We start from the raw sequence: 18,586 nt of genomic DNA on the forward strand, positions 1-18,586 counted from the left end.
TTTATTAGAAATGATCCCTGTGAGCAGAAACATTGATTTCTTGAAGTCAATCTGCAAACCGGATCTACACATTGACTTGGAAGAGAGGAATAGGGGCTTTGGATGCACACTCTGAGGAATTTCAGGCCACCATGCAGAGTCCACCTGTAATCCCACTGGGGTGTGAGGCAAAGGAGACAGATGGAAAAGGCGGTCAGGGTAGCAGGTGTCATGCTGGGTTTGGTTACCATCACTGCCTGTCAGCAAAAGATTCTTTAGCAAAAGTAGCTTCTAAGTCCTGTGATAGACGCCCTCACCACCACAGAGCAAGGGTCAGAGAGTATCTTTGAGTATAGCTGGAAGTCAGGATGAAATCTGCTAGGGATGCTTATTTTAATGACCCCCATCTCTGTCCATCTATCTGTCTGTCTGTTCGTCCATCCATCCATTGTCTGTCTGTCTGTCTGTCTGTCTGTCTATCTATCTATCTATCTATCATCTATCTTCATCATCATCATCATCATCTATCTCATGTGCATGCATGTGTGTTTATGTGTACATGTGTATATTCATTGATAAGGTTCTGAACACATTTTAAGCATTAATAGTTTCTCAGATTCTACGTCTATCTGGTGAAATGCTCCCTGGCTCTATTTGTCTTTGTCTCTTACCTCTTATTTTCCTGTCCAGGGAACATGAGTCTAAGCTTGCTTGTTTGCTTCGGCTACAAAATGTTTCAGGGACTCTCAGAGCAAACACAGGCAGAAAGGAGTGACCCAGCACCTAACCTGGATCCTGCCTGATTACCAGGAGGTCACATTTTGCTTTATGGCTGTTTGTGTTGTAAACACTGATGATGGATTTTCAAATTTTAGTAGCTTAAGACAAGGGTGGGAGATGTATAAATCATAAAGATTTGAGGAAATCTCTCAGCAGAGAACTCGATCTTGTGCTGTTTCTACAGTGAGGCCTCAGGAGCTGGGGAAATGGGCTCAGTCAGTGTCTGGCTTGAGCTTCTGAGTTTCGGTCACTATCACCCATGTTAAAGTCAGGGACGGACGGTGTATAACCACTGTCCTGGGGGCAGGAGGGTGCATCAGACACAGAGGACCCCTAGAACTCATTGGCCAGCCAGCGTCCAGGTTCCAGACTCTGTTTCAAAAAAAAAGTGGAGAGGAATTGAGCAAGACACCCATTGTCAATCTCCAGCCTCCGCATATACTCACACACATGGTACACACACCGACAGAGGTGTACATAGAACACACGTGCACGGGGCTGGAGAGATGGCTCAGAGGTTAAGAGCACTGACTGTTCTTCCAGAGGTCCTGAGTTCAATTCCCAGCAACCACATGGTGGCTCATAGCCATCTGTAATGAGATTTGGCGCCCTCTTCTGGCATGCAAGCATACATGGAAGGAATGTTGTATACATAATAAATAAATAAATCTTAAAAAAAAAAAAGAACACACGTGCACATACACAACTATAATATGACCTCATATTGGGGGTGGAGTAAGGACACAGTCCCACTGTGAGAGAAACACCGACCGAATCATCTTGTGTGTGTAATCGCCTCCAGGTTCAGAGTCCACCCACTTTTCCCACCTTTTCTTTACTGTTACAGAACAGCTTTGATCAACTGAAACTTCCCCCTCTGTGTCTCTCTCCTTCCTCCTTTTGCTCTGCCTCTGTCAAAACTGATAGCTGCCACGGTAAGTATTAATTCTGAGAGGAATCTTCCTTTTGTCTTTAAAAAAAGAAGAAGAAGAAGAAAATTCTTCTACTATTAACAGCACGCATGGGCCATAGCACATGATGCTAAGTGAAACAAGCCAGGCCCAGGAGAACAAACTCTGTATTGTACGGAGAACCTGAAGTAGAACAGTAGAAGCAAGGATAAGAATGGTGATTGAATAGCGCTTACCTGAGGTTGGAGAAGGCGAAAATGAGGAATTATTGATCAAAGGTTGCAAAGTTTATTATGCAAAATAACTAAGTCCAAGAAACGCAACTTGGTCCCCACAGGTATCTGTACTGTGCTATATAGACAGTTGCCGAGAGGGTTGCTCTTTTGTTCAATGCCTTCCTTCTGGTTGAATGATTAAATAAATAAACGTGAGGAAGCAGAGTGTTAGGTCTACTTGCAGTGCTGACTGGGGGGTACTTCTCTCCACATACACCAATCACTAATCAGTTGATTAAACACATGAAGGTCAGTAGTGTCTCAACAAAGTGACTATTGTTTTAAACTGAGCTCTTGATTGCAACTAAAGAACAAGTTTTTGTCTTAAAATGACTGTGTCCTTTGAGCATCTGTCCTAGGAAGAGAGTGTAAGATGTGTCTATGAAGAGTAAGTACAAATGGCCGAGATGTTCAAATGTACTCCAGGACTCTTGGCGAAATATCCCAGGATGCTGATGTAAAAATGAAATCTCAAACACAAGATTTCAAAATTAAGTCATCAGGAAGGTCTTTCTTCTAAGATGGGGTCCGTCACGCTGTCATTCACCTGGCGTTCCATGGCTCTGTCCGGGGCCCTTGAGTAACCAGACCTGCTGTGTCTCCTTCAGGAAATCTGTGCCGCTGCACTGGATACAGGCCCATAATCGACGCATGCAAGACTTTCTGTAAAGTGAGTAGACAGGAATGCATGGCTGAATGCGTTCTCCATGAAAGAAAACAAAGCAGTGTAGGAGCTCCCTGGTGTGTTATGGCAACGGTCATTTTTATTAAGACAGGACCACTTCTTAGCTCAAGGTCTACAGTTCTGTGTGTCATTTTGTCCTGGGCAGGAGGCTTTAATATCATTGCCTGGGTAGTCAAATTGTGAGCACCGAAGCAGTTTGCCATTGACCATAAGTCATTCCTCCCAAGAAGTTGCTCTTGACCTGTTTGCTTAAGTTAGGGACCCTGCCTGGGTGCCCGTAACCCCCCTGCAAGAGTGATATGTGTGTGTGAGTGATCCAGCATAGCCCTGGTCACAGTGTGGTTCAGTGTAGCCCTGGTCACAGTGTGGTCCAGCGTAGTTCTGTCACAGTGTGGTCCAGTGTAGCTCTGTCACAGTGTGGTCCAGCGTAACCCTGTCACAGTGTGGTCCACATAGCCCTGGTCACAGTGTGGTCCGTCATAGCCCTGGTCACAGTATGGTTCATCATAGCCCTGGTCACAGTGTGGTCCACATAGCCCTGGTCACAGTGTGGTCCACATAGCCCTGGTCATAGTGTGGTCCACATAGCCCTGTTACAGTGTGGTCCAGCGTAGCCCTGGTCACAGTGTGATCCAGCGTAGCCCTGGTCACAGTGTGATCCACATAGCCCTGGTCTCAGTGTGGTCCACATAGCCCTGGTCACAGTATAGTCCACATAGCCCTGGTCACAGTGTGGTCCACATAGCCCTGGTCACTGTGTGGTCCACATGGCCCTGGTCACTGTGTGGTCCACATAGCCCTGGTCACAGTGTGGTCCACATAGCCCTGGTCACAGTGTGGTCCACATAGCCCTGTCACAGTGTGGTCCACATAGCCCTGGTCACAGTGTGGTCCACATAGCCCTGTCACAGTGTGGTCCACATAGCCCTGTCACAGTGTGGTCCACATAGCCCTGTCACAGTGTGATCCAGTGGTCCCTGTGCCTCTGCGTGTGTTTACTGGACTGTTTGACAGTGGAGATGGTCCTTCTCTAGGATAGGGCCACCACACACTAATTAGCAAGCTACTCAGTCATTAATATTAATAGAACTAACAAAATTTTTTGAAAGTCATTGCTTTTTTTTCTTTGATTTTAAACTGTTCTATAAAGTAAAAAAACTCTTGTGAAATTTTAATACACGTTCCATCATGGTTGGTCCAACCCCACCACCAGAAGGTCACTCCTGCTAGGTGAACTATGGAAAATCAATACCTCATAGATAAGATCAGAACAAACTGTCAATTCTTGTTACTACTACTAGTGGTATTTAAATATTGTTAGTATCAATAATTGACATGGTTAATGTTTATTGCTGTATGACAGGATTATCTAGTAAGACCTTTATAAACTTTATTAAATAATTGCTGGTATTCAGAATTGTGTAAACTTGGTTTTCATTAGCGTTACCTTCGATATGCTGAAGTGTAAATGGTTTCCTTTCACAAAGCCTTACAGTATTGGTTCTGCAGCTGTAGGCACCCAGTTAACAACAGAGTCCCCAGGGAATGCTCATTGGCTTGATTTGTTGTGTTTTCCTCATTAGGCTTCTGACTGCTGTCAAAGTAAAGAAAATGGGGTGTGCTGTAATGGGGATCGAAGAGTAAATGGATTGGCAGAATTTCAGGAAGGCGATGAGGTCGGTGATTGGGGACGCTGTCATAAAGTCGTTCGAGACATGAGCAGCTGCTGACCGAGTCTTTGGAAGAATCAGTGGCTGCTCGGGTTGACAAATTCGTCTCTGTCAACGTTCTCCCTCTCCCATTCCCACTGTCCCCATATAGTCTAAAGATTCAGCCCAGGAGGATATTGGGGATGGAGAAAGGAGGGTGAGCAGATCCCAGGTGCAGCCGGCTGAGAGGAGAGCCTTGAAATTGTTCTGTAGCATAGTGGGGTGATCGTGTTTGACAATGGGTTGTCTATTTCAGAGTAACTAGTAGAACCTTTAACATTCTCCACTCAAAGAACCAATTCACGCCTGAGATACCAGACGCTAAACAATGACAAGATCTTCTCATGCACATGTGTGTAATGTCACTCTGCCCCACAAATAGATGCAATTACTACACCAACTGGAAGATAAATAATCTGTTTATAAACCTGTTGCATCCACATGGTCTCTCATTGTTCACATTGGTCCTGCTAAAACACTGCTGTCTGTAGGACAGAAAAGCACCGATCCCCAGGGTCTCTTGGGTGTTAAACGGCATCTTTAGTGACCAGAAGCAAAGTGGAGATGGAGACAGAACACCAATGGCAGGAGAAGCGGCACTCCAGGTTTCCCTTAGGTCCTCAGTGTCTGCCTGCTCCTGCCTGTCTCCTCCGCTGTCCCCAGACTCGAAGGGAATGTGCAGGGAGCTGAGGAGCGCAGAGGTGTGCTGACCCCTGCAGAGTTATGAGAGGTCAGGTTTGCAGTAGAGTCCTTGGCTGGCAACTGGGACTATGACCGATCAGCTCCTGTTTGTCCTCTGTTTGTCTGTTGCCTTCTTCTGGGGGGGAGGTGAGGTCCTGTGGAGCCCATTCTCTCCTCAGATGATCATAGAACTAAGCCTGGCCTTGGAATCCTGCTGTTCCTGCCTCTGTCTCCCAAGTTCATGATTATAGGCACGCTCCACCATACCCGGACTGTCTTAGCATCTTCTCCCAGTCTCGGTGCATAAAAACTTAAAGTAGTCATGCCGGACAATAATACAGTAGTCACCTCTTGTCTACCGTTTCTCTTCCTGCAATCTGAGTCACCTGTACTTAACCATATTCTGAAAATATTAAGTGGGAAGTTCTAGAAATAATGTAGGTTTCAGAATACATGCCGTTATGGATTTCATGAGATCCTCTCCCTGTGCTCACCCCTCTCTCACCTGGAAGGTGAACCCCACCTTCATCCAATGTATCCATACACCTTACCTGCGCACCTGTAACTAAGCAGTTGCCATGGTTATCAGATTGACTGGCACAGCAGGGCAGTACTTGTGTTCAAATAACCATTGCTTTACTTAATAATGGCACCAAGCCTGTAGTTCAGATATGTTAATGAGTAATTACAGGTTACTTTTTTTTTCAGGGAAAAGGTATGTTTAGTACTAGAGTATGTTGCTAAGATTTGCGGTAACAGTGAATAAGAAAATTGGAGTGTGTTCATGAACCTTCTAAAGTCCAACCTGCTTGTAGTTTTGGGTACCCACAGGGAGAGGTGTCCCTTGAGAATAGGGGACACTATTGTAACTTCTGTCATTTTCTCTTCTTAAAGACAAGTCCTGAACTCTTCTCAGAAGAGAAGTTTCTGCCTCTGGACCCAACCCAGGAGCTGATATTTCCTCCAGAGTTAATGGTAAGGAAGGCAGTTGCTCACCTTCCCGGTGACATGCCAGGGGGAGTCTTCTCAAAATCGGAGGGCACAGCTCTCAGGCCTTATCAGAGATTCGTCATTGTACAGACAGGGGTTAATGGAGACTTCACAGCTCGTCAAAGGGCAGAGAAAGTGTGGGTGCTCAGCTCAGCATGAATGGGACATCCATATTACACCCACTCCCTCCACGACTCAGGGGCCTTTGAGAAAAGAGGGTGGAGATGGTGTTTTCTAGAAAGGACAAGGTCACTGCCCACGTGAACTCATTGCCTACACAAGTTCAATCCAGTCAGCATTCAGCACGGAGAAGTGAGAGGCTCACCAGCCTCCACCCGTAGCTGACACAGTTAAAGGCGGCTGGGGAGGGAGGGTCAGTTTTCTTCAAGGTCATGACCACTTCTAGGCTGACCTTGACCCAGTGGGTGGCCCCGTGTCCATGAGCACACGGACATCACAGAGTGTACTCAGTCAGCTGGGAGGGTGGGAGGTGAACTTGGAGGAGTTGGGTGGAGGAATGGGAGGGAAGGTAATAAAATTACACGTGTTCATACATGAAATTCTCAAGGAATTGATAAAACTGTATAAGAACAAACTGATGGGCAAATAGGCAATGCTCACCCGCCACCCTCACCCCAGGGTCCAGAGACTGTGAGCCCAGCAGGAGGTGGAGAAGGGAGGGTGGAGCTGCCATGAGGGGTGGGACCTGAGACCCAGCTGCTGACATCTGTCAAAGTCAGGAGGCACAGTCAATGGGCTTCAGTGTGGATGCGTTTCTCCTTCTGTCTGTGCGGAAGTTCATGTTCTGAGAAGGGTTTGGCCAACACGAGCACATTTTTATGTTAGTGAGCATCAAAACGAGTTACTGTCAGCTTCCCGAGGGCCAACGGGTGCTTCAGTTTCCAGGTCTAAACCCTGCTCGTCTTTAACTTTGAACTCTGACCTCTGGTGGGGCTCTACTTTATGTCACAGAATTTAGTTTTTAGAAGATAAGCGTTTCTTTTCTCTGTTTCAATAAAAATCGGATGAGAAGAGGAGGGAATTTGGTCACAAGCTCTCTCGTATCCCTGTTGCCTTCTCAACAGACGATGGCTGAGAAACAGCCACCAAAGACCAGAGTGTTCAGTGGCGAGAGAATGACGTGGATTTCCCCAGTGACTCTGAAGGAACTCTTGGAAGTTAAATTCAAGTATCCCCAGGCCCCCATTGTGATGGGGAACACCTCTGTGGGTATGTGAACCCCCTGGGACATCTAATGAGGAAAACAGGCTTCACGTGGGTGTGTTCTCAGGAGCCCAGCCAGGAAACCCAGTGCTGTTCAAGAGATGTTCCAGCATGAGAAACTGCTTGCCCTGTGCTGTAGTGGAGCAGAGTCTGGCTTGTTGGCCCGTGGTAAACCAGCAGCAGGGCTAGCCTGTGCTTCACTGAGCACAGGCTGGCCCCATGGTAGGCCAGCATCAGGGATGCCAGTGTTCTGGTTTTCCATCTTGGGACCACACAGGCTCTCATCCTGAAACTGCTCTGTCCTTCCTCTCTGGGGGGTGTCTCTCTGACTATGATGTGCTTTACTTAAAAGGCAGTGTCAGGGCCTTCTCATTTTCCACATAGGCCTAGTGTGGCTGCCCATCTCTCTGCAGGGCCCCAGGATCTTCTCCCAGTGGCACCTGAGTGTGCCATACAGCACAAGTTTTAGGACTAACAATTCTAAAGAGTCCTCACATTTTATCGGACACTGTCTCTGCTTGTAATTTGTGACAAACAGCCCAATAAAAGGAATCAACTTTTATATGTCCCAAGACATGGGGTTAATCATAATTAAATTTAAGAGAGCAGTTAAAATCCTTATATTCTAATCCTGTGTCTCTTCCACGATCCCTCAGGGCCTGAAGTAAAGTTTAAAGGTGTCTTCCACCCCGTCGTAATCTCTCCTGACAGAATCGAAGAGATGTGTGTTGTGAGCCAGACCGGTGACGGTGAGTTCTTACCGTCTGTGTTTCCCCAGAAGTGCTCTCCTCCGGTCTGCCGCTCAGTCCAGTGCTGGACAGCGGAGAGCTGTGTCTAGTTAGACCTCCCAGTTCCTCTTCAGACAGAGCCGTGAGGGTCCACAAGGAGTCCAGGCAGAATTCTCTGAAGTTCCAGTTGACCCTGTCTGAGAAGTCGGACTGTCACTGAGGGACTTTCCTCTCTGCAGTACCAGGGAAGCTAACAATGATTCAAGGGGGATCTGGGCCGTGAGAGGAGAAGATGCAGCCGAATGAGACATGCTGGCTGCTCTCCAGAGCGAGGCCAAAGGAAAAGAGTGGGGGCTAAGCCTCTGCAGTCTGGCCTGTCTCATTCTCACGAAGGGACTGTGGTTAAATGACAGTGAGACCCAACAGTCCTCAGGAAGGGGGCTTGGGATAAAGTTCCTGTAATCCGATTCTTGGTGATGACATAGTATATCTGAGATTTTGGGGACGTGACTGAGCCGAGTCTTAGTTTCACCATCTCTGAAGTGAACCTATTAATATCTCATGGTTGTGTTTACATACGTGGAGGGTTTTAAATCACAATCAGTATAACATGTGATACTCAGTCTTCAAGAAATCCAACCTTCACACTCTCCACCACCGACTCCACAACCCACCCACGCCCACCTGCATCGTCGTCACCATCACCACCACGGCCGATAGGCACAGCACCATGGATCCAATACAAAGATTCCCGAGCCTGTAGCTTTGGTCTAACACTTTGAGGTCACCACTGACCACACGGCATCACTCACAGGAGACTTTATTTCAGGGCTGACCCTCGGTGCTGGCCTCAGCCTGGATCAGGTGAAGGACGTTCTGGCTGATGTGGTCCGGAAGCTCCCCGAAGAGAAGACACAGACGTACTGTGCCCTCCTGAAGCACCTCAGAACTCTGGCCGGGTCCCAGATCAGGAACATGGCTGTATGTATTTCACAAGTCAACTCTGGCCCTCGTGTCTTTGGTGACTGTAGCTGGCGACTCCTTCCTGCTCTTTAAAACAAACTCACCAATGCATGGCTTAGCTTTTATGTTAGTGCTTGTGCTTCATAACTGTGTGACGGAAGTGACAGTGACCACTTTTTATAGTCTCTAGGGGGCCACATCGTGAGCAGACATCTGGACTCTGATCTGAATCCCCTCCTGGCTGTGGGGAACTGTACGCTCAACTTACGGTCCAAAGGTAACAGCAGTTTCTGCTTAGATTACTAAGCTTGATTGTTTCTCTTCCTCTGGGGAGTCAGGAAGTTCTGTGTGGACCATGACTATTCTCTATAACATCAATAATTTCCTTTACCTTGCTGAGTCTGAGAAGTCGCTCAGTCTGTCTGAGAACTATCTCCCAGGGAGGAGGGCTAGGTTAGAGGAAACATTTTAAGATTTTGTCAGACATCACACACACACACACACACACACACACACACACACACACTGCCACCCACAACAGCCTGTAGCATCATTTCCCAAGTTTGGGACGTTCGTTCAAGATACTGAAGATTCCAGAGAAGGTGTCATTTCTCCACAGATGGAGACCGACAGATCCCTGTAAGCGAGCAGTTTCTCCGCAAGAGTCCCAATGCGGATCTTAGGCCTCAGGAAGTCTTGGTCTCAGTGAGCATCCCGTGTTCCAGGAAGGTGAGGATGGCCCTTCCTCTCCACTTCAAGTGGCCCAACGGCTGTGGCTTGAGTGTGGTCAGGACACAGACATGTGTTTGCAGAGGGGATGAAGTTCCCTCTAGGAAGTGACAGAGGCCTCTGGTGCAGGGGCTTGGACACAGTCACTGTCACCTTGCTGTGTAGCCCCTGCCACTTCTAGAACTAAGAGACCTTTCCTCTTCCTGTGCCCCAAACTCTAAAGCTGCTTCTCCAAAGACATCCTTTGCCCTTTCCGACGTCTTCCCTAAGTGAGACAGCTCTGCCCAGGTCCTGGGGCCTGAACGAAGCTGAAAAGACATTTGCAGGGGACCTTGCAGGGGGAAAGCACTGGTTTGGAGCTGGATACCCTGAGGCTTGAGTTCTGGTTTCAAGACTTGAACTAATTAATGAATCACCCAAGTCCATGGCTCCTCATTTGTAGTGTGGGAGAATCACACCTTCCACGTGAGATGTGATGGTTTAGGCAGACTGCGGTCCCAAAGAAGCACACAGAGTGTCTCAAATAATGGAGCTTTAGTTCCTGGGACATCTGAGGCTAGAACTCTGATATTGAGGTGTCAGTAGAGTTGGTGACGTCTTTTAAGACCTTGGACTTTGACCGTAGTTGCCTTTCATGTCCTTTTCATGTCTCTGTCCAGTTTGTCTCTTTAAGGACATCAGTCAGCTGAGATTAGGGCCCCAATTTATTAGGGTCTCAATTTACCTCATCCCCCAGAACTGAAGTACTGGGGTTTAAAATTCCAGCATCTGAATTTAGGGTACACACAACAGAGGCCATAACAGAAAGTGTGCTGAAATCAAATCCCTTCGGCGTGGAGTTGTCTCTCAGGGGAGTTCTGTTTGTGCCTCTTTCCCTCAGTGGGAGTTTGTCTCAGCCTTCCGACAAGCCCAGCGCCAGCAGAACGCACTGGCGATTGTCAATTCTGGAATGCGAGTCCTCTTTAGAGAGGGCGGTGACGTCATTAAGGAGCTCTCCATCATGTATGGCGGTGTTGGTCCCACCACCATCAGTGCTGAGAACGCCTGCCAGAAACTCATCGGAAGGTGAGACTCCATGTCCTTAGCTTCCAGGTATCCGAGCCACCTGCTCCGTGGGAAGCTGCAGCAGAGAGAAGACAAAATGCTTGGGATCCCCCAGTTTGATGGCTGGGAACCCCAACAAGAGATCATCATCCGTGTTGCTTCTTAGCAAATTCAGAGATGAGCATTCTGTCATCTGTGTACATAGTGTGTGAGCATGTATGCATGTGCACGTGTGTCTGGTGTGTGTACATGTGTGTATGTATATGTGGATGTAAGAAAGAGACAGGGACAGAAAGGGGGTCAGATGCTCGTTTTTTCTCGTATAAATTTACATTCTTTTGTATGGAGGAATCTAAAGATCTTTTTCTGCTTGAAAATAGAGCCGTGTGCTAACTGGTTGCTAACCTTCTCTTTTGCTTACCTGAGTTGTTCCATCTGTAGGTAACAATAGCTAATCTTTCTTGAGAACTTTCTAGATGAATTAAGAGACAGTAAGAGAGAGTAATGATTCAGCACGTGTGTTTTAAGCCTTTGGAGGCACAGACTGCCTGGTGCATCTCTTAGCTCAGTCTCCTTTCCTCCTTAACTTAACTCAGTGACCATGGAGCCTCCATTTCGTGACCTGTTACAGAGAACCAAACCTACCTTACCAGTGGCTGAGTAGGTTATATATATATACGAACACACACACGGTGCTACCCCCGGAGCTGGTGTACAGACATGTCCGAGGAGTAGATGAGGCAGGGAGTGACTCCTGGGCTAGGGACTTCTGATGGGTGAGGAGATGGTGAGACCCAGCCAGATGCCAGGAGAATACTGAGCAACCTAAGCTTGGCTTCCCTGGCTGTAGACCCTGCTCTCCTGCTTCCCATAAAGACTGCAGCCCCGGGCCTTTTCCCTTAGCCCAGCCTGTGAGATCATGAGCCCTGGCAGTCTGAGTTGCCTCCCGTGCCTCTCACAGGCCCTGGGATGAAGAGATGCTCCACACAGCCTGCAGGCTGGTTCTGAACGAAGTCACCCTGCCCGGCTCTGCTCCCGGGGGGAAGGTGGAGTTCAAGAGGATCCTCATTATCAGCTTTCTCTTCAAGTTCTACCTGGAGGTGTGCCAGAGTCTGAAGAGAATGGTAAGTGGAGCCGTTGTGTGGACTGTGATGTCCAAAGCAGAGGCGCCAGACCCTGCTGAGGATTCGTGGACCGGAAAGGATGAGAAACAGAATCACATCCTCCTGATGGCGTTCCCTGGACGGTCTTGTGGATGGCTGTATGTCTGAGGAGGGATTGCAAGGAGGGCACATACCTGCACAGGGGTTTGCTTAACACCTCTCTGTTATTAGGACTTCTCATCTGTCTGGATAATGCTGAGAAAACTCGTTAAGGGGGTGAATGCATTTTCTTCCCACTTGCTGAGGCTTACCTTATTGTGTGTGATCTCCTTGTCTATGTTCACCCTCGTTCATAAGTTGATGGCAGCCACCCCCGTATTGGAAGTGAGTCAGCAGAGGGAGGAGCCGATTCAGAGGAATGCTGGGTAGAATGCTAGCTCTCAGCGATGCTGGGGATCCACAGGCATTCTTCTCCTGCTTTCCCTGAGCACAGGGATGCACAATTGTTGCCCAGAGAAAGCACACCTGGGAAAAGTTCTCTGGAAAACACTTTCTGGGTGACAGGAACTTGGACCTAAATGTCCTCAGTAGCCTCCTGCTACCGTCAACCCAATTAGACGAGAAGCCATGACTCCTTGCCTTGTATAGCAATCAGACAACAGCTTTAGGTCGGAAAGAAGTGTTGGGAGAGAGGGCCAATTTGATCAAAATACATTACACAGCTCTCAAAGAATTCCTAAAAGTTAATCCACAAATAAATCAAGGACAGGAAGTCCTCTCGTGGAGATCTTGAAAGGCTGTCTTCTCAGTGTAAATTAGAATAAATAAGAAGCCATAGGCCGTATCAGATGTTTGAGATGACGGGCTCTAAATCGTCTGTAAACGACGTATTTCCACCAGGTCTCCAAGAGTGAGAAAATAAAGCAACCGTAGACCCTCACTCCCAATGACCAGCAAACAATATAGTTTTTGGTGAATCTGCTGAGATATTTGACAACATCTGCCCCCATTTACCTTCCTCTCTTTGAAAGTACTAGCGGCTGTCAGCTTTATTTTCTAGTAAAATTTTTAATTATAAAAGTTAAATTGTGAAGTATATCATGTAATGTCTCCTATAAAGTAGCGCCCGCCCTGTTATCTGTCCTCAGAAGGTCCCTTCTGTGGGGAGACGGCAGCTGTGCCCCCTCTGCCCTTCTCTGTGCCCGCAGATGTCACCAAGCAGCTTTGGGGACATTTGCTATAAAGGTTGTTGGTTCTGACTTTTCCTGCCTCGAGTTCTGTCTTTTCTGTTTTAATCGACTTCTTTCTGTTGCTGTATTGGTGCATTCCCCCCTCCCGCCACTTAGACAAGTCTGTCCGTCTAGACCAGGTTGAGGAAATAGTGGTGACTGGAAAGCAATCTAATAAAACAGAGATGGTGGCAGTTCGTGATATTCTGATTTCGTGTGCTCTGTCACATCACGGAGGAGGATGTGTACCTTCAGGGTCCTGTCCTGTGGTCCGGAGGCCGGTTTGATTGCCAGGGCTCTGAAAGGGTGAATACTTAATCAACTCCAGACTCCAGGGTAGAGATGTTTGCTGGGAGCTGCACCAGCGTTCTCCCCTAGAACATTCTGGTAGATTGTAAATTCCCACTGTTCTTTTCCTCTGCAGGACCCTGCTCACTATCCTAGCCTGGATTTCAGGCATGAGAGTGCATTAGAAGATCTTCATTCAACACCTCATTGGAGAACATTAACCTACCAGGTTAGTGCATGCATGCATCTGTGTGCATGCGTGTGTGTTAGTGTGTGTGTGTGTGTGTACGTGTGTGTTTGCGCATGTGTGTGGTAGTGTGTGTGTGTGTGTGTTTGAAATCAAAGACAAGAAGGGCCATTGTGGTGCACATGCCATTAATCCCAGTACTCAGGAGATAGAGGCCAGCAGATCTCTGTGAGTTCAAGGCCAGCCTGGTGTACAGAACGAGGCCCAGTGCAGCTAGGGCCTCACAGAGAAGTCCTGACTCAAAGAACGAAACAACCAAACAAGCAAACAAAGAAGCAAATCAAAGAGGGGACTGCAGGGCCTTTGCCTTCTTCAGTATTAATTAACACCTCCTAACTAGGTTGGGAGTGTGGTTCAGTGGTCGACTATGGAGAAGACCCTGAGTTTGATACCCAGTACCTCAATAGGAGAAAAAGAAAAGTAACCCAAACCAATTAGAAATCATAACTAAAAAGAAACCTGGCAATGTTAAAAAACAATATGCCTGGTTTTGTCTTAAAGGCTGTTTTTCCCTTCCTTCCTTCCTTCCTTCCTTCCTTCCTTCCTTCCTTCCTTCCTTCCTTCCTTCCCTCCTTCTTCCTTCCTTCTTCCTTCCTTCCTTTCTTTCTATACTATGGCTTCAGGCTAAGGACATAAACAAGCTGGTTGTTGCTCCAGGCTTCCTATCCTGAATTTGTAACTATTGACCAAAACCAAAGCCTAGTTCTGAGTTGCTGGGCCATGAGCTGTTTTGGTTCATCAGAGGACAAGAACACAGCCCTGCCCCCAGGGGTCATGGATCCACAACACAAGATATTCCAACAGCTGCTAGTTTGTTTTTTCCCTGTTCTGGACTACTTTCTTCCCGAGTCCTTCCTGCCCATGTAGGTTTCTGCAGGTTACATTTTGTTGTGAAATCAGTCAAAGCACTGCAAGCGTTTCCCAGATTTCCTGCTGCAGGCTATACTATGAGAGTATGGGAGCCCGGAGCTTTGGTGGTTTTGGTTTGGTTTTCCAGGCATGGTTTCCCGAAAGTATAGGACCCCAGTAGCTTGGGTTGTTTCTTTGTTTGCTTTTTTTTTTCCAGTTGGGGTTGGGTAGCCCTGGATGTCCTGGAACTCACTCTGTAGACCAGGCTGGCCTTGAACTCAGAGATTCACCTGCCTCTGTCTCCCTAGTGCTAGGATTAAAGCTGTGTGCCAGGGCTGGCTTTCCCATAGCTTTCAAATGGAAGTTCCTGTCATAACATCATAAAAATATAACATGGAGCCGTTCTGCTGGCAAACTGGATAAGGTTAATGTGTGTTTTCTTGAAATAATTGTCAGGAACCTGAACCTAGAGTTTGTTAAGCAAGGAATGAGAAGAGATTGTAAAGCCTCAGTGCACATAACCTGTTGACAGATTTCGTTATAGAAATTCAAATCACACCACAGTGAACACTGAAGTTGCTGAGGGTCCCTGGAGGTTTGCAGTTCAATATGTTCAAAAAATTTAAATATGCCGAACTGCTTTGGAAGTGAACATTTTGAAAGTTAAGAACAGCTGCCTTTTCCCTAGTGTTCTGTGAAGAACACACGCACAGTCTGTGACTTATGGAGAGGCCCTTGTAGCACTTAGGCCAAGGTTTGTGTTCCAGGGAGGAACCAAAGTCAGTGATGGTTGTTCAGGTGATCCAAGAAAACCGAGTCTCCTGAGTGGTTGATATTAAGTGGATTTGTACAGCTGTGTTCTGAATCAAAGTTTGGGGTGCAGTGTGTCTCCCACAAAGATAAAATTTGTTTCCTTTTCCCGGCTGGTCTCAGTTTTTCTCTCTCTCTCTCTTTCTCTCTCTCTCCCTCTCTCTCTTTCCCTGCCTCCGTCTCTCTCTCTCTCCCCCCCCCGTCTGTCTGTCTGTCTGTCTGTTTCTCTCTCTCTCTCTCCCTCTCTCTCTTCCTCTCTCTCTCTCTCTCTCTCTCTCTCTCTGTCTCTCTCTCTCTCTCTCTCTCTCTCACACACACACACACACACACACAGGAGCATCCGAGTTTCGAGAGCTATTTCAGCTCTCACAACAAACACTTCTCCCAATCACATTCTTGCTTTGAAAGTTCCCTTTCAGACCCTCACAGACACAGGTCATCAGTGACAGAGGAGGGTTGTTTGCCAACAGGGTCCTTGACGAGTGAACCCTCTTTTAAGCTGCTGCTGTGAGGGGTAGTTGGCAAGGTGAGGGACGCATGGCAGAGCAAACTGTGACCCTCGCTCGAACCAACAAGTAAGAAAGAAATGGGGTACACTCCCCCAATGGCCTAACACCTCCCACTCAGGAGAACCAAGCCTTCGGGAGACATTCTGCATCCAGACTGCCCCTGGTGACTTCAGGAGATCTCCTGACTGGGGGTTATCCACCTTCACTCACTGTGTCTAGCCATGTAACAAGCAGAAGGAGGTAGCCAAGCGCTCGCCCACAGCCCACAACAGCTGGCTGCTACTTTGATAAATCAGCCTTCACGTTTGGCTGTCACGGCCTTGAAAATTTCCCCAGACTTTTGGCACCTGATCGCCATAAAGTTTCTGAAGATTTTCTTCACGGTTGTAAAATGTTCTATTATTTACAGTAAAAGGTGTTAGGATTAATAATAGAAAACTCTAGGAGCCTTTTAGATCCCTGGGAACATGTTCGCTCAGTGTCCGAGCCTATAAATTACCTAGAATTCTGCTTCTCGGGATGGAAACTGAAAATCTCTGAGAGTATTTTATAAAAACGAAAAAGAGATGTGGGCAATTTTTCACTGAAATAGTGTGGAAGCTCAGAGCTTAATAAAATATGATTTTTCTGTACTTTGCGGGGAGATCTTTTCAGAGAAACCGATTTCTCCGTCTGCAGCGGTTGAGCAGATGTACCTGGTGATGCTGTACCATCTGTTTGTCTTTTCATGGCCAGCCCAGGTCTCTAAGGAGAGGAGGGGGCACTGTCAGGGGAGCAGGGCAGTTGAGTTGTTAGGGTGGAGCCAGTGGATGTTGGGGCCGCTTCAGATCCCCGCTGCAGCCTGAATCCCAGTGTGCCTTTTGGTGTCATATAAAGAAGGGATTGAAACCCAAGTGCTTAGACCAGTAGAGTTTCCAGTAGAGATATCTGAGGTCTGCATTTCAAAGCTAAGAAAATAAAAATGTGTCACACTTACACACTCCAATCTGACTATTAAATTGTTCTAATAGGCTGTTTGGAATAGTGAAGCTAGTGGCAGTTTTCACACTCAGGAGTATTCTGGCTTCAGCACACATGCACACCGCTACTCTCCCATGGGAGACACACTCTGTGATCATCCCTGCAGTCTCTATGGAAACATACAGCCAGGTGTCACTTCTCTATTCAACAGAGGGTGGACCCAAAGCAGATTCCTCAAGACCCGATTGGGCGTCCCATCATGCACCTCTCCGGGATTAAGCATGCCACCGGTGAGGCCATCTACTGTGACGACATGCCTGCAGTAGACCGGGAGCTTTTCCTGACCTTCGTAACCAGTTCCAGAGCACACGCTAAGATCGTGTAAGTGTCCTCACCCCACAGTTGGGGAGATTCTCCTCCATGTCTGACTCTGCTCAGTTAATGGAAAGTAGTGGAATGGTGAGGGTGAGCGGAGGCTTGGTGACCCCCAAACTAGAGAGGACATGGGCTTGAAATGTCGGATTCCTCACGAATGTCCTGCAGAGTCTCCTGACTGTGCCCCAACTTCGTCCTGTGTCTGGCAGGGAACTATCAGGGTAGTTAACTCTCCCACAGTCCTTGTTTCCCAACCCCCACGTTCTCCGTGTCCCTGGCCCATGTGTCGGCTCTGAGAAGCTGTCTGCTCTGTTTCCCAAGGTCCATGGACCTGTCAGAGGCGCTCAGCCTGCCAGGCGTGGTGGACATCATTACCGCAGATCATCTTCAGGATGCAAACACCTTCGACACAGAGACATTCCTGGCCACAGATGAGGTATTGCGTTTTTGCTTTCTGTTTGAACAATTTTCCCAGTCAGTGGCCTCTCATATTTTCATAGAGACAGTGTCTAATTTGTCATACTATAAGGAGTTCAGTATCCCTCGAATAGTAGTTGAGAACCACAACTATTCTAATAGCTATGAATTCCAGGTTATTCATCTCCCACTTGAGCGAAGCCGATTGGTTTTGCGAGTCGCTTTCAGGCCTGTGGGTGTGTATAACTCAGCTGTTGGAATGCTCGCCTAGTGTGCAGAGGCACCGGGATCCATCCCCAGCACCATAAAAACTAGGTGTGTTTGTGTAAGCCCGTCCATCCAATCTCTGGGTTGGGGGCTGAGGCGGAGGCAGAGGACAGAACTTCAGGGCCATCCTCAGCTACGCTATGAGTCTGAGGCTAGCCTGGGACACGAGAGCCTGTCTTTAAAAAAAGAAATAGGCACATTGGTGTGTTCTATTATAAAGCTGTAGCTTTCTGTTGCGGAGAAGCAAGAGAGAACAGGCAAGCACAGCACCATCCGTGTGATTTGCACACCTCTCCTGCAAGCACCTCTAACTGTGACCCCACTCACAGGGTACGAGTTTTGAATTAAGTTAGTGTCCCCAGTGTGAAGTCGTTCCTTGTCTCTTGATCTGAAAGTTCTCTCTCCCTCTCTGAAGTCAGATTCTAGAGGAAGGAATCCGCGGTTTGTTCATCCGCACTGTTCCATCTCCCATGGCATTTTATAATGAACTCAGCAAAGATGTGCAGACCCTGTCCTTACACCACTTCCCCTCCAGGGATGACCTAATGGGCTCAGCCCCTTCTCCTTGTGATCAGTCTATTTACATGTTGTAGATGACCCCTGCCTACCGTAATTCCTGAAGTGGGAGCTCATGCTCAGTGATAACCCCCTGCCTACTGTAATTCCTGAAGTGAGAGCTCATGCTTCATTTATGTGTCTATTTCATGAACTGCTTCCCAGATGGTGGTGAAGCCGAGGGGAGCTGTCCTAACACAGGCCATTGAAGGTGTCAAATGATTCACTTTGACGACTGATCTCAGGCTACTGCAGTGCAGCAGGGTAGAGATTCTCCGC

General features: G+C 47.6%; 1 protein-coding gene across 1 annotated transcript in view; it reads left to right on the top strand.

Moving 5' to 3' along the window:
• Positions 1–18,586, top strand: part of LOC146889407 (aldehyde oxidase 1-like) — a 55,523-nt gene that overhangs the window by 11,494 nt on the left and 25,443 nt on the right. Inside the window, exons 6-18 of the mRNA XM_087902420.1 lie at positions 2,554–2,615; positions 4,214–4,306; positions 5,915–5,995; positions 7,096–7,240; positions 7,891–7,983; positions 8,792–8,943; positions 9,109–9,202; positions 9,545–9,654; positions 10,535–10,719; positions 11,660–11,822; positions 13,455–13,547; positions 16,905–17,074; positions 17,390–17,504. Of these exons, the coding sequence (XP_087758546.1) occupies positions 2,554–2,615; positions 4,214–4,306; positions 5,915–5,995; positions 7,096–7,240; positions 7,891–7,983; positions 8,792–8,943; positions 9,109–9,202; positions 9,545–9,654; positions 10,535–10,719; positions 11,660–11,822; positions 13,455–13,547; positions 16,905–17,074; positions 17,390–17,504 (1,556 nt within the window). The remainder of the gene's footprint in view (positions 1–2,553; positions 2,616–4,213; positions 4,307–5,914; positions 5,996–7,095; positions 7,241–7,890; positions 7,984–8,791; positions 8,944–9,108; positions 9,203–9,544; positions 9,655–10,534; positions 10,720–11,659; positions 11,823–13,454; positions 13,548–16,904; positions 17,075–17,389; positions 17,505–18,586) is intronic.

This window comes from Myodes glareolus, chromosome 27, assembly GCF_982192425.1.
Source record: "Myodes glareolus chromosome 27, mMyoGla1.1, whole genome shotgun sequence".
Taxonomy (NCBI): Eukaryota; Metazoa; Chordata; class Mammalia; order Rodentia; family Cricetidae; genus Myodes; species Myodes glareolus.